The 16540-nt window shown below is 45.0% G+C and overlaps 1 protein-coding gene across 2 annotated transcripts in view; it reads right to left on the reverse strand.

The window, feature by feature from the left end:
- TMEM255A (transmembrane protein 255A) overlaps window positions 1-15915 on the reverse strand; it is a 50042-nt gene extending 34127 nt beyond the window's left edge. For both annotated transcript variants that reach the window (XM_058536618.1, XM_058536619.1), the window contains exons 1-3: window positions 15763-15915; window positions 9019-9161; window positions 147-209 (exon numbers count right to left, since the gene is read on the reverse strand). In XM_058536618.1, coding sequence (XP_058392601.1) covers window positions 147-209; window positions 9019-9161; window positions 15763-15820 — 264 coding nt within the window. In that variant the 5' untranslated portion in view covers window positions 15821-15915. The remainder of the gene's footprint in view (window positions 1-146; window positions 210-9018; window positions 9162-15762) is intronic.
- Between the last annotated feature and the right edge of the window lie 625 nt (window positions 15916-16540).

The raw sequence follows: 16540 nt of genomic DNA on the forward strand, positions 1-16540 counted from the left end.
AGTGCCCTAGAGGCTTAGGAGAAAAGGCAAAGTAGCAGTTTCTTTTGTGGCCCAATTTGGGCAACCTTAAGAAATGTGTTACTAATCCATATAAATGTTGAGCTTTTTCAGATGAAGAACTTGATTCTATAGCAATGAAAACTTACCATCTGCCGTTTGTTCTCAACAAGGTTTGATCCGATGATTCCAAGGAATGATCCAAAGCCGAGCTGCAAAGCAACGTGGCATACATAGCATGTGGAAAGATGGTCAGCCTGACCACACAATCATTCCAGCTCCTGGATATGATTCAGGATCATGGAAAATAACTGGGGTATAGATGCTAAAGCCACATGCAATTGTTACTTACACAAATACAGTATGTGCAACGAAAGTATTTCTCCCAACATTTGCCAATTTTTCCTTGTAGATATGAATCACACCTAAAAAGAAACTCATGTGCCCAAAAACTAAAAGTAAAGGTCAACCATAAATTTTCAGAGCCTGCTTATTTCAGTTTCAATATCCATTATCTAGCATGTGACTGGTGAGTCAGTAAGACATATAATGGTGAAAAGCACGCATTATATTCTGATCTTTATCTTTTTTTTGAAAAGAGACCTTCCACTCTGATGCATGGATTCCAAAATAAAGGTTTGAAATAGCAATTTTTGATACATCTGGCACACTAATCAAACCCAGGAAGTACTTTAGAAATCAGCAAGCACCTTAACCTAGACTTAAAAAAACCCAAAACTTTCTTTTTGAAAGCCTGTGTTTGTGGTTGACCCACTGCAATTTACATTAGCATTTATTCACCTCTTCTTCCATCTCTCCTTCATTTATGGACAGAAAGCATTCATTAAAGGGTGAACAGAAACGGCAGTGTAAAACCCTGAAAAACAATTTCCCTGTCTAAGCAGCCGGAATGATGGCTCGGTGTAGCAGATCCAACTTTCCTCTTGGTTCTGCCATTAGTGGATTGAGTCTGCCAGTCTCAACTGAAAACGATCACTAACCGATGGCCATTGACGAGGATGAAAACGGAAGAAGTAAAAAGTGGTGAGAATGGACCAATAAATCTTAACACAAGTTCAGTGATGTAGTTACATTTCTCTTTAGCCTCACTAATGGTTTGGGTTTCCATCTACAGCCTTACCTTGGTTCAGAGGGGCATCTATTTCAGTCTGAGGCCCCCAAGCCTTACACCTAGGCTTGAAAATGTAATGGACCCAAGAGCTGGGAAAAAGCTTGGTGGGGTAGTGTAGGGGGACTGGGTGGTTGTCTCCAAAACCAGAGAATGAAAGGAAGGAAGGAATGCAAATTTCCAAGGACTCATTCTGCAGAGCCACTTAGCCAGCAACCTCTCTTGGGAAATAGAAGCTGAAGCGCATAAGGGTATATCCCATGCCATCCAAGATGCTACCGAGAACATCCTCACTCAACAGTTAAATGAAGACTGTCTCCCACTCGGTCTTATTTTAAGTGTAATTAAAATGTGTTGCCATAAAGTATACAGATTAAAACCTGATTATCATAGTATCGTGGCTTCTAACCCCAGCTCTTCCACTTACATCTGTGCAACCTTGAACAAATTGATTGACCTCTCTGTACCTCAGTTTCCTCATATGGAAAGTGGAGACTATAGTAGTGGCTATCTTATAGGATTTTTGTAAGATTAACTAGGATGATACATTCAAAGAAATTTGCACAGTGCCTGGCACACAGTAAGTACTCAATAAATATTATTTATTGTTCCAGTGATTATTATTACTATTTTTAAGGACACTTAACTTTTAAGCAACTCTAATCTGAATTAAGCTGGAAAATCCTATCATTATTTGCTTTATTTCATAAGAGAGTTTCGTGTTCTATCTTATCTCCCCCTCCAAAATATTCCACAGCTTTTATTTTTTAGGAAGAATTCCATGAATAGTCTGTGCTTATGGCACTCTGGGCCACTTGTGGAGATTGAGAGAAAGTTGGAGGCAGCTTCTTAAGTGGAAAATAAGTCCTTTTATTGAACAGTTCATCAGTTTCCACAGATATTCACTGATTGCCTCCTGAACCCCAATAGCAGTCTTTGCTCTAGGGTAGGAAGCAAAGACAGTGGCTATTCCTGGCACTTTCAAATAACTCTCTGATGGCAGTGACTGGAAAAGGTGGGCTGAAGCCTCGTGGAATTGACTGGAAAGACAAGGCACTCCAGGACTGGAAATCCCAGGTGAGCCAGTTACTTCATCCAGTTCCCTCCCCTTTCCTTCCATTCCATTCTATCCCACTCCAATTCATTCAGTTTTCTAACATTCACTAAGTACATTTGTCAGATAAATAAAAAGACTTGGCCCCTGCCCTCCAGGAGCTCATAGTCCAGTGAGGGAGAGACAGACTGTGGGTTAAGGACCACAAGCGAGGTATAAACAAAATGCTATTGGAGCAGAGAATAATTCATTTTGTATTATATCTCAGGCTCTGCTACTTATAAATTGTATGACCTTGGGCTAATCCCTTAACCACTCCGTGCTTCAGTTTCCTCATCTATGAAATGGGAATCATAATGGTACCTACCACACAAGGCTGCTGTGAGGATTAAATGAGATAAAGTATGTAGAGTGATCTGCATAAGGTAGGCTGCTAAATACATGGTAGCTCTAAGATTTCACAGAGGAGGAGACATTTTAACATGGGCTCAAAGGATAGGTAGAGCTCACCAGGTGGAGAACTAATATCTATTGAGTCATGGCTGGAAGAATTCACTCACCCGGATGACAGGTTGATGAACTCACCAGTGTCGCTAAAACCACCTTACATTCGAAAAGCATTTTAACTTAAAGAAGCACTTTCTTTCCATTTTGGTCACAGTAATGCTATGGCGTTTGGTGGAGCTGATATCATTCCCATTTGATAGATAGGAAAATGGAGGCCTAGAGAATTGTATTGACTTGTCTCCTCTTACAGCAAGTTAATGGCAGGGCCGGGACTAGTTCTCAGGCCTCCTGTCTAACAGCTGGTGTTCCTTCAGCCATACTTTGCTGCATTTGTGGCCAGTGTTAGTAGAATAGTGGCCTTTATCGCTGTCCCCCCAGGGAAGAAGTTCTCTGCAGGGATGGAGTGAAAAGTCCTATTTGAGGAAGAGCTAAGGGGTTGGAAACAGAGAAGGAAAAATCAACAGAATTTCCTGAAAATGGGCAGCTGCTTCTAATCAGCTGTTTGCTCTCATGAGGCCTCAGAAAAGTAAGCTCTGTGGTCACCCCTCGAGAACTGCATGGAATCATGAGATATTCAGACCTTTGGACCTCCATCTTGATACCCCTTACCCCTTACCTAAATAAATAACCAGTTTGCTTTGTTTTGGCTGCCATCCAGTGTAGAAGAAAAAGACAAATCATTAGAAATCGAAGTCAGATTCAATGGCTCTTTTTGGACTGGGCCCTATAACCTTTGCTTATTCCCATCTACTGCCCCAGACACCCAGCGCTGAGGCTCAGGAGGACTAGTCATTCAATAAATATTAACTGGACATCCACCTTGTGGCAGGCACTGTGCTAGATCTGTGATGTGGAGGCCAGAAGGTAGAGTGGAGTATGATACCAAGACCCATGAGACTCAGCCTCAAGGAGCCATAATTAGGTAAACTGATCCACAATTCCTTTCCATAATCCTGAAATCCACAAAGCTCTTAAAACCAAAAGGGTTTTTTTTGTAACTAACTTGGTGGCAAAATCTGACCTTGAACTGATGTGAGGTTATTTCATAATCTTTATCCACTTAGTGTAAAAATTCACAGTTTATTATAGAAATATGAAGGTGCTTGATTATGGGATGTTTCTCAAGACCCCACTGGGATGTTAGATAATATATGATATATGCCCTGTATTATCTTTCTAAAATAAAAAAAAAGTCTAAATTCTCAAACACATTTGGCCCAAGGGTTCACATAAGGGATTGTGGACCTGTATAAACAAAGCTAAATGAGAATATAGTCCAACAGAAGCCACAAAGTATATGTGAATATTTTCCATGAACCATGAATAGGAGGAATCTATGGTAGGGCGTTCAAAGATGGTAGACACCACTGTGGACCCCAGTAGTTGAGTAAAGTCCCAGCTGTGTCTTTAAGTTGGGATAGGACAGAGCATTTGGATAAACAGAGAGAGAGTGCAGGGAGGACATTCTAGGCCAGGGGGAACAAAAAGAGTGACAGCATCAAGGCAGAAAAGCCCACGTTATGTTCAGGGGACCATGAATTGACAATTTTGGCAAAAGAGAGGTAATGAGAGACCAGGCCAAGGGCATCTTCAGGGAGCTTTGAATGGCAATGCTAAAGAGGCAGCAGAGAGCCAATGAAGGTTAGAACATTATGGAATTTTAAGTCTTATCTAGCAAATCAAGATGCAAGTCTCATCTTTGAAATGTACATACTAAGGTAGGAACTTTATTTTATTTTATTTTTTTTAAATAATTTTATTTATTTATTTATTTTCCCTCAAAGCCCCAGTAGATAGTTGTATGTCATAGCTGCACATCCTTCTAGTTGCTGTGTGTGGGACACGGCCTCAGCATGGCCGGACAAGCAGTGCGTCGGTGCGCGCCCGGGATCCGAACCCGGGCTGCCAGCAGCGGAGCGTGCGCACTTAACCGCTAAGCCACGGGGCCGGCCCAGGAACTTTATTTTAGAATGATCTTATATTTTAGAAACATTTTCAACAAGAAGTGGACAAAATTTCTGCCTAATTCACAGTAAACCACAAAATCCCACTATCCAGAGCTCCTCATATTTCCTGAGCATTCAAGTTAGTCCAAACATTGTTGGATTTATCAAAAGAAACTTTACATGTGAAGCTGAAGCCACACTGGCCTAAAGAAGCTTTCTGGACTATTGATTGTTTTGAATGAGCCCTCTTGTCCCTGTCTCCTACTATCCCATGGTAACTCGGATACAATTTTCCATTAACTGACTTCCCCAGGAAAGGGGGCAGAAACTCCTAGTTTCTCTCGTGAAAGAAACCTCAGGGTGGTATTATTCCTAACAGTACAACAGCTGGGGAGAAGGTGCTAGAATGAAAGTCTTTCCACACTGATCAGGTGGCCAACTCCATCTTGTGGGTTGCTTGGGAAACACATTTAAAGGCCTCATTCTCCTGGATCTAAGGTTGGAGAGGTACAGAGAAGGAGCAGGCTCTCTCCCCTGCCTTTTTCAGCTTCATACAACAACTGAGGCTCTTGTTTTTTTAGGCCTCCAGAGTACAAACCTCATCGGAACTCTTCTGGAATGGAATATATCTTGAATATTCAAGGACAGTAAAAATCCTAAGCCAGTTTGTCTTTTTTTCGTCAGCTTTAATTTTTAAAAAATTTTACAGTTCAGCCTGTACAGATTCGCACATCTTTAAAGATGTATGTGTGTGTATGTGTCTTAGGATGATGATCCTACATTCTAGCTCAGGTAGAGTAGCTAACACTCTGTCATAATGCATCTCACTGTACAAGGGCATCTCATTTGGCAAAATAAACATGACTCAGAAAAGTTTCATATGACTTAGAGTTATGCAAATAAAATTATATTTTAAAATGCCTAAGATCTCAATATTTAAATACATTGTATGGTAATTCTTCTTTTAATCCAATAACTGCTCCCTATTTTGTCTGTTTTGAAAATTTAACTTCTCATGTATTGTTAACACATTTAACCAGAGTCCAAAAACAGCAGAGTTCCAAATAACCTGAAATTTTTTTACACTTCTATATAATGGTAATTTCTATTCAAAGTGACCAATTTGACAGTCTGGAATCTTAAAATGGCACATTATGCTCGGTCTGGTTTTATTGCTAAGCATACTTTATTTATTGTGTTTTAGTTCTCCAGGTGGTTGCTGGTCCAGCTGAATTAGATTCCCCTGGGGTGTTTATGAAAAGGCAAATTCAGCATGTATTACTTTTTCAATCAAAGGTTAGCTCATAAAAAGAAAATTCAGGTTCCTGGGTCCCACCCAGACCTACTGAATCAGAATCTCTGGGGTGGGGAGCGGAGCTCTGCATTGTCCACAGGTTCACCAGGTCATTCATATGCATACCACGGTGGGGAAGCCACTGGCTTAGAGTTTATATAGTAACTCTCTAATAACCAAACTATTCCATTAGTGGAAGTACTTCATTCCTGGGTAAATCTGGATTCTAAGGTGTTTACTGTTTCAGAGGTATGAGTCGTTATTGTATTTGTTACAGCATGATCTGACCTATAAATCCAAATGGATTTTTCGGCTTTTCAATCTTCAATCTTCCCCCTTCACTTTCTATAATTAAAACCCATTTTAAAGAAACAATCTACAGGAACTGTAAGAGCACATTTTTAAAGGTTAAACCATGGGGCTCACTGTCAGCTGGGATAGCTCTCCTATTAACACTTCCATTTTAGCTTTTAGTGAAACACACATACACAGACACACAGACGCACGCCCCCACTGCTTCAACTTCCAGTGCTAGCTGAACATCAGGTACTCGAATAACAGCAATCATGCACCCTCTTTCCTTTGTTAATGTATTCCAACCTAGCCACCCACAGTCAGATATTCTACAGAGAAAGTTCGGAGCCACCGTTCATGAATAGGAGTTCCTACTCTTAACTGACATAGAATGTACCTTCCCCTCACCCATGGAGAGTCTGAATCTTGAGCATTTGCTCATCAGTCAGAAATGTTTCACTAAATGCAGCTACCTGAAGCACAAAGTCACACAGACCCTAAAAATTGCTTTTCCAAGCCACCAAAATGCAACCTTACCCCCACCTTTCCTCCCCTCCGCTTGTGTTTAAAAATAAAATTCAATTCTGCTGACAACTGGTTTTCTTGCCTCACCACAGGAAGTGGACTGGGTGAGTTCTCACATCACATGTTTAAACAGAGGGCACCAAACGGTGTGTGTGGGACATCTCCCCTTGGCTGCGGGGAGCCCTGCCGGCCTGAGAGCTGCGAAGGAACTTCCCTTGGCAGCCTTCAGCTCATGGGACACCAGGTCACGTCATGCCCCAGCTTTCCTAGGGCTATTGAGAAGGCTGACTATGGAATGGGTGACCTAGGCAACAGGCGTCAGGCTTGGTCACTCACAGCGCTGGCTTGTCAAAGGCATCCATCTTTAATCCCTTCCCCTCCCTTTGCCTCTCTTTCCAACCCCCATCTATCCAAAAACAGAGAAAAAAGAAAAGAAACAAAACAATAACCAATACATCTGGCCTCTTTGCTATCCTAAAATATATAAAAAAATGAACCATCCTAAACTTCCTTCCTGCTCTCTAGCAATTACAATTGGGAAGTCATTTAATTGATATTAAAAGTATGATCCAACTTTCAGAGTTGGATTTTTGGGTTCAACAGCAGTGTGTGTAGATCCAAATGAGGTTTTTGTTTTTCTTTTCCTCCAGATTTATTGAGGTATAATTGACAAATAAAATTGTATATATTTAAAGTATACAACATGATGATTTGATATAAAATGAGGTTTTGTATGCAAAGAGTTCAGCAGTTTCCAAAATGGATTGCATGCACCCTGGGGGTGGGTAAAACAATTCACTGAAGTATGGAAAGAAACTATTCGAACTGTTGTTTCCTACATATTGTTTATCTAAAATAGTAAGAAAGAAATTAAGTGTTACAAATATTCAATAAACAGACCATCCCTGTCGCCATCTCTCGGTGTGAATGTCAGATGAGAAGGCAAGCTATCCTATGGGAGGAGGGCAGTTCCAAGCAGCAAAGGGTTGAAGGTGGGGCATTTTACATGTGCCCAGATTGTCTTATCTAGTTGTAACTAAACTAGTCCCGACAAAATGGACAGGTGGTTTGGAAAGACTCCTGTTGAGAAACCACGAATTGAAGATGACCCCAATAATGTAAGCACAAGTGAGCAACAAGAAAATGGCAGAGTTGATACTTCTAACTCTCAGGATGAGCCTTTTGTCAGCCACATTGTGAGATCGACATTAGAAAACAACGATGCCAATGACGATCTAATTATATCTGATAAGAAGTCAGTCAAGGGGGCGGGCCCCATGGCTTAGCGGTTAAGTGCAGGTGCTCCACTGCTGGCGGCCCGGGGTTCGGATCCCGGGAGCGCACCAACGCACCGCTTCTCCGGCCATGCTGAGGCGGCGTCCCACATACAGCAACTAGAAGGATGTGCAAATATGACATACAACTATCTACTGGGGCTTTGGGGAAAAAAAGGAGGAGGATTGGCAATAGATGCTAGCTCAGAGCAGGTCTTCCTCAGCAAAAAGAGGAGGATTAGCATGGATGTTAGCTCAGGGCTGATCTTCCTCACACACACAAAAAAAAGTTAGTCAAAAATATTCAAAATTACCTAGTGGGTATTTGAAATAAGGATTTATAGCCACTATCTTTAATGACAGACTTCACATGAAGTGCATATCATTCTTCGAAATTTTAGTTAGTGTTAGTAAGAAGATATTCAAAATTATTGTTTATTTCATTTTTATCTAATTTTTGAATTTCCATTTTTGTATGTTTTATGAACATGTATATAATTAATAAATTAATAAATATACATATTTTAGGAGTAAATATTCCACATAGTTTTCCTGATAGGAGTGCAGGATCACTTTGGAGATCAGTGCTGTTGGTCACAGAGTGTCAAGCTGCAAGGATCCTCAGATTTCAGGTAAGATCAGGTGACCTCTATTATATATAGGAAGGCAGATGTCCAGAGAGGAAAGGACCTTAGCCCCAGGTTAACACTGCTAGTTAGTAACATCGCCTAGACCAGAAAACCAAGGTCTTCAAGAGTGAGCTGACTTGCTCAGGATCACACTGCTAGTTAGGGATAGAGCTGGAATTCTTCTGAGTCTCAGTCCAGTGTTTTTCTTAATGGGCCCAGAGTTGCCTCTCTATATAAATATCAAGATATATAAAGGAGGAAAACTGAGCAAACATTAGACACTCAAGCAGAATTGAAAACCATCAGAGTAGAACCCGAATGTCTGTAGCCAGTAAGCTCCTGAGACCTACCTATGCCTTTCATACTTACAATAACTCCTGGGTAATAACCTCCAACGGTCACATTCTGGGTCCTGGTGGTGGCAGCAAGGCCCACTGTGAGAATTAACACGGACACAATAAGCAAAGTCACAGTGACATAGATGGAGTTTCGTTTCCTCCGATTGAAGGCTCCTGAAAGCACACAGAAAAACTGAAATTGCTCATTTCGGCTGGAGAGGGGATGGACTTAAAGAAAAAATCACTAAGAAAGTTTTCCTTTCCTACTCCAACTGGTAACTGGGGTTATCTCTGGGGAGTGGACTTATGGGGAACAGATGGAGCTTTAGTTTTTGCAGTCATCAGGTGCCATGTTTACATAATATATATATATATATATATATATATATATATATATATATATATCCAGTTTGAAAATAAACAACAGAAGAACTTTTACCAGTTACATAAAAACAAAACAAACCAAATTTTTGTGTTTTTGGCATTCCATAAAAGATGTGTCATACCCACTTAGTGGAGTGGTTTTTTAGGCCAAATTATAAGGCATTTGATAAATGGAAAGTGTAGGTGTGGAGGTATTAAATGAAAATATTTTAAAGCCAATATGCAACTAAGAAGGGTTTTTTATAAACTGGAGATATGAAATTTCATTTTCAGTGTAAATACCAGAACCAAACCAGGTGCTGGGATTTCTTTTTTCATTTATTTCTGACATTTGCCACCTCATGTATAAACTTTAAAATGGTGTGTTGGCAAGATTTGTCACATAACAAATGTGTGTAATAAAGCAAGTGTTTGGAGGTCATTAGTCCACAAAGATATGTATCGGGGGAAGTAGATGGGGAGGATTATAACTTTTACACATTTGGGCTTATGTGAGGGTGACATCAATATAAATGACGAGAAACGGGTTCTCCTACTCAGTGCTTATCAGACATGACAGCGCAAAACAATTTTTTTTCTCGAAAACAGGCTTATTAAGTCAGATAGAAAAATGGTATCTCGACTGGCTTTTCAACTTCATTTTTTTTAAAGGAATCAACACAGTCTGCGTCCATTTCTCTGGCAGGAGGAGGGGGCTGTCAACAGGAAATACCAGGGATGAGTTACCACCTAGTAGTTCTCTATAAATAAGCAAATGGGGGAACGCTAGGAGAGTGCAGTTCTCCAGTGGGAGGATGAATCAGCGGGGAGCCTTATGGGGGGTCGACCACCCAGGTGGCTTGATTGCCATTTATGAGCCTAAAGAGGCCACTTGGGTCTGTTCATAGGACCCCGTCATTCTGGGAGGCCTCACTGCAGCCTCAGGAAGCAGCTGCCTGCCGATTGAAGCCGCCCAGACTGCACCACTGGGAAGGAGGGGAGAGGGGATGAAGGAAGGGGGAAAGAGGCGAGAAAACCAGCGAGACCTAGGAGGCCTAGTGGTGGTGAAAGGGAGGGGCTGTGGCTGGCCATACAGCTCCCAGCAGATATCCCCTCCTATACGGAAGAAATGCGTCAGGAGTGCCACCCTGGGTTAGCCCCACCATCCATCTTGTCTTCCTCAGTGCGGTCCCTGCCGAAGGCTCCAAGGGAGGTGGGAGGGGCTGGCGGTCTTCCCTGACGTCAGCCTCGAAAGTGAGGGACGTGACTCATCAGGGTCATTTCTAATACGGTACATTCTAAGACTATTTTACATTGAAATGTAGAGGTGGCTAGAGCCTTTATAGGCAGCCACATACTAAAGCGCCGTATCGCACACTGGGAGGAGAAGTAAGAAGTGTTGGGAAATAAGGCTCACCTCCTGTGGGGCCTGAGTCCAGCCTCCCTGGGAAAAACATAAAGGACCACTTGAGACACCTGTGACATTAGGGCCCTTTGTGTGAGAGGGCTATTTAGGATGCAAATAGCGAGCTGACTGGTGGTTATCGGGAGGAGCAGAGCCTGGGAGATGCAGACTGCAAGGGGTAGAGGTGGGACAGCAGGATATATTTCTCCAGTTCACATAAAGGTTAGTTATCCTTCCTCTTGATGTCGAGGGGCCCTAGATGAATCTCTAAACCAGAGTCCCTAAGTCCATTTGATGATAGATACTTCTCAGTGAATCTGCAAATTGGTTCTACAGAGGGGCTGTAACATAAACTTACCAACATCACCTCCCATTTCAGTCTCCCTTTCTCCTTTGTCACTCACACCATCTCTAGCCCTTTCCTGCCCCAAATTGGCAAAAGAGAGTGAGGCAACATCTGGAGACACCAAGAGTATCTTTGTGACACAGGAAAGTGTCTCAACACCTCACACAGAAAACATGTAACCTTAGAGACTAAATTAGGGGAGTGTGTGTGTGCATGGTTTTTCTAATTTTTTTTTGCATCATTCTCCTGCTCCTTCCCCCACAAATGGCTTTTGATCCTATTCACAGCTCTTGGGTCTCCTTTGCAAATATCACTCTAACTCTTAAAAGCACAGGAGCCAGGTCAGAAAAGTGACTCAGCAAACCACATGGTATCATTTGAAAATCTATTTTTTTTTTCCTGCTTTAGAACCTGAATTGAAAATCCAGTCAGTGGAGAAACCCAAGCAAAAATCCTATAGCTCCACAGGGGCCTTGCCTACAGAGAGGATTTGCTTTGGATAAAATTCCTAAGAAAACTGTCTCACCACTAGATTGAATATCTATTCTCTGTCTCCTCACGCCCCGCCCCAAGTCACCCTTTATTTTACACTACACTATAAGGACCATAACTGGGTAAAATGAAATTATTTCTAGTTGCACTTGAGGAGTTGGCCATTTTAAGGAACCTTGGGTGAAAAGTGAAGAATCAACCCTCCATTTATCGTCAGTGTCAATTTGGCTTAAAAGTCACATCTACTTAGAGCAAGACACACCTGTTCTCTGAAGGTGTGGCCCAGGCTCCTAAAAGGCAGCTTGTGTGTCTGCTTAGGACATTTTCCTGGTGGTTGTTTTATTTTAGAAGGGAGAAGGAGAGCTCTGTTCTTATTAGAGTACAATTTAGGGCCTGCCTTAGATGTTCCTGTAAACACAGGAACATCTTATTCTGATTTTGTTTAGTAAATCAACATATCAAAAAACCTTGGACACCATGAGGTAGTTAAATTAAGCAGCACGTACTTGAAAACAGTGCCTCTCACAGTGTTTGATATCTAGTGAGCAGTCAATACTTGTTGAATAAACAAGAGGCAACATTTCAGAATTGCTTCCCTTCTAATCAAAAAGGGTGTGGGGGGAATTGTGTGAATAAATATGGGCTACACTGATAGAACTCATTTTTTAAAATAGGGTTCACCTGAGGGCTCCCCAGAACTGAATGCCTTCTGGCCAACTAGCGTCACAATCTCAATTTCTCTCACTAGCCTGTCTGCTTCATGCCCGCTATATTTCTGTTTAAACAACCACTACCACCCCTGCAACCAACAGCAGTGGGAGAGTCTGGAATCTCATCACTGGCATTGCCAGCCCCCCTCCGCCCCCAGCAGCTTCCCTGCAGAACCACTGCAGACCTCCCTCTCTGCAGTGCCCCACCTCCACTCCAGATTCCTGATGTCCAGGATGCTCAGCTCTAGAAGCTCCCATTATTTGCTGTCTCCACCTTTCCAAATACAGCCAGCTTCTCCCTCCTCCGGAGTTCCCCCTGGTCAGAGCCCCTACCTACCCTGTGGTCTTTGAATCTGAATCTCTCCCCTCCTTTGGAACCTGCTCCAAACTCACCTCCTCCAAGAAGTTTTTCTTGATTAAGCTCACCCTACTCTAATCACTCATTATTTCATATCTCTGAGTTCATATATACCTTATCCAATAAGTATATTAACTGTAACTGCTACAATTATAATTGTAATTGTGGGTCTGGTCCACAATAAATATGATGTCCACTAGCTCCAGGATTCTGTATCTGACAGGAACCCAGGTGTGTGCTGCCAGAAGGCAGGGTGATTGTCTCTGCTCACCTGTGTTTTTCCGTGTACATGTTCTTGACTACCCCCTTGATTATAGGGTGTACTCTCTATCAGAGGGCAGCAAGGATTGGGGCCCAGGATCCTGTCTTGTACACTACCTTGTTGATGACTAGCAAATTCTTGGGGCTGATCTTTTGAACCTATTGGGATTTGCTTACCTGAGTGAGCTTTGCCACACAGGGAGGGTCTCAGGAAGTCCCAGCCTTGAGCGTCCGTGGAAACAGGTAGCTGCCCACACAAGAGCCTCAAAGCTCTACGGATCTCCCAAACACTTCCTGAAATCTCCCCCTTTGGGCAATTTTTTGACCAGAGACATCCAAGGCCACCAGTGAATTACAAATGTTAGTTGGGAGGGAAGGAGTGCCCTGCTGTAGTAGAGGTGCCTTAGCGCCTGGGGGCGGTGTTGCCAAAAGAGAGAAGGGGGTTGCTGGGAGGGGATGAAGGGGCGCTGGAGTCACATTACCGTCTTCAAGTTGCCATGCAAGCCCCCGCTCCGCTCCAAGCCTTGGACTAACCACACAGCCCCAGGCAGCCAGCAAGCAAGCAGAGAGTGCAGGCACTTTGGTGCAGTGTGTGACTGTGTTTTAAATTTTACTGTTTGGGCTGCGGTTGTGTGTTGCCTGTAGAGGGAATCCCCTCAGAAATGCTGCCCTTGGAGGCTGAAACACTAACCCACCCACCCTCCACTTCTCTTCCCCCCATGCAAGGGAAAGTGGCGTTTCCAGAGCTGAGTTAAGAAAGAGTAGTTCCTAAGCAGCCTAGACGCTGATTCAGGCCTGGGCTGTGCGGGACCAGAGCCAGGGAACTCCGGGGAGACTCCCCTGTCCAAACTGTGGAAACCTAGGGTTACCACTCGACTCAGGAATTTGCTAGTGATCTGCGTCTGCGGACTTGACAGAGCGTGATGCATGGAGCAGGCTCGCGCGTCTATATAGGATCTATGATTCTTTTCCCGCAGTGTCGAGTCTGCGCTGGGCTGGGTGAAGCCCACTTAGCTTCTTGTTGCGCAGACCTTTCGGGACACGCAAGGTTGGTTGAGGGCTCCTGAGAGCCCAAGAAGGAACTCTCTTCATCTTATTCCCCAACCCACAGAGCCGTATGTAAGTAGCAACACTTGAAGCCCTGGGCCACTAACCTGCCCACTCCCCCACAGGTGGTTTGCAGCTGGTTGTGGCTCCCTGCGGGAATGGGCGCTGCGGAACCCTCGCACTCTTCTACCCAGCCCTTCCTCGGGCAACAGCCTGGCGTCGGGGAGCCAGGGCTGCGTTGGCGCCACAGCTGGCCAAGGTGAGGAGTGCATTCTGTGTGTGTGTGTGTGTGTGTGTGTGTGTGTGTGTGTGTGTGTGTGTGTGTTAGGGAGAGAGAGCTGGGGGGAGGTAGGATCTGGTACTGCTAGGTTCTGGATTCAGACCCGAGTCCTTGGCCTCATTTGTACCACTTTGCAAGTAACTACGCCCTTAAAAATAATAATAATAAAAAGCTAATCTTATACTGAATATGCAAAACCATTGAAAATATGGATCTTTCCACCATCTAGGAGATAACACTTTCTGGGGCCCCTCGGGTGAACGAATTCTGTTGAGACTGAGTCTTTTGCAGGCAGTAGGGAGCTCACATAGGGGGTCCAACCATCTCCCAGCCCCCTCCCCTCGAGATGTTCCCGCAAATTCATCGGAGAAGACCTGAGCAGACTGGATGGCAGGAATTCGGGACGGAGGGATTTTGCAGAATGTAAAGTATGTTGGAAAGAGATAATTCAATTTGGTTAAAGTGTATCCGAGGCGAATTTTGAGATTAGGTGGGATCATGGTTTGACAGTCCCCTCCCGCTCTCCTGGGCTGCAAATTAATTTCTCCGCCCAGTGAAATCATAGGGCTTGGGAAGGTGCCTAACAGCTGAGGGGGACTGGGTTTGTTTCTTGTTTGTAACTACCAAAAAGCAGCTTCGAGGGGCAGCCAAATTGGTGCCTGGAGGTATCTGTCCCCCAGTTTTGATGAGGAAAGGTATTGAACCAAATCAGGCTAGTGGGTTCCCCCCTCCCCCTCCATTCCACCCAGAGAGGAAAAGCGCGACTTCAGAAGATGCGCGGGCTCGCGCTCGCTCTTTCTTTCTTGTGCTCTCACTCGTTGCCCACCCCCACCCCCACCCTTTTTTCACACACACGCACATTCCGTGCATTTGGAGCAGAATAGGAATCAAGTTCAAGGAATGTTGGTCCTGCCGCTGCAGAAGGCAGGGCTGGCTATCTTGAGCGATTCCTTAGGAATTCCCCTCCCGCCAGCCCGCCCATCCCCCAGGGTTGCGCAACTCCCCCCCCCATCAGCGAGGTGCAAGTCAGCCCCCCCTCCACTGCAGCTCTGAATTTCAAGGCAGCTTCGACGGAGTTGGGAGGGGGCGAGGACCCTGCTTCTAATTATCGTTAGTCATGAGCTCTGAGAAGTGATGGGGACTTTGGAAAGAAGGAGCGTCGAATAGAAAGCGAAGGTGCAGGTTGCAGGGAAATGTTTTGATCCCCAGACAACTGGGATTTACCACTGGCTGCAAGTCTGTCGACACACGCACACAAACACGCACACACCCGCACTCCGGGACGGGGATACTCCGACGCAAGCTTGGCGCTCCAATCTCCGCGCGTCGCCCCCGCCCCCGCCGGGCCGCTCCCCTGGGGCTCTGGTCCACGACCCAGACGCTGAGGCGCGCGGACCCCCCTAGCCCCACTTCCCGCTCCCTGGCTCTTGGGGTGGCTAGGACGCTCACAGTCCAGAGGGCACCGCACTCACCCCTTGCCGCCGCCGCCCCTAGGAAGGACGGCTAGACTTACCCATGGAATCGGGCAGGGACATGTCGCTGGACCGCTGCTGAGTCAGGGACTGATGCATGGTGAAAGCTGCCCTGTTGCCCCGGCCCCGGAAGCTGCTTCACGCGCCCCCCGCTTAGGGCGCCCGGCACAGCATCCTACTCCGCGGCTGCCGCTCCCGGTCCCTCCGAGAGCTGAGAGACACTGCTTCTGGTTGCGAGCTGCAGCCCAAGTGCCGCCTCCCCCTCCCTTCCCCTCTTCTCCCTCCCTCCTCTCCTGCCTCCCTCTGCTCTGGGAGGCAGCAGCATTGGCAGTCCGAGCAGCGGCGTGCGCTTGCGCAAGACCCCCCCCTCCTCCCTCCCCCTTGGCCCCCGCATCCTAGTTATCCACCTCCCCCCCTCCCAAGCCAGACAGGGAGCCGTTTTAGCCCCTTGGGGCCAGGGCTGCGCAGAGAAAGAGGGGGAGGCTACAGCCTGGGGCCAACCGACCTTCTCTGTAGTTTGGAGAGAGGGTCTTGGGCAAGCATCCTGTTCTAGGATTTATAATTGGGGAGGGGGCAGAGTCAGAGGTTCAGAGCTGAGGAACACACACACACACACACACACACACACAAACATTTGTACAGGTTTGGTCTTAGTGCTTCCAGAATGACATAATGGAGCTGGAGATGATCCAGAGAAGGGCCACTCCATAATCAAGGGGATGGGGGAGGGTAGAGGGGCTGCCATATGAAAATAGATTAAACAAATGCAGACTCTTTAGTCTAGAAAGATGAAGGCTGGGAAGGGATGTGACCAGAGTG

This window comes from Diceros bicornis, chromosome X (assembly GCF_020826845.1).
Source record: "Diceros bicornis minor isolate mBicDic1 chromosome X, mDicBic1.mat.cur, whole genome shotgun sequence".
NCBI lineage: Eukaryota > Metazoa > Chordata > Mammalia > Perissodactyla > Rhinocerotidae > Diceros > Diceros bicornis.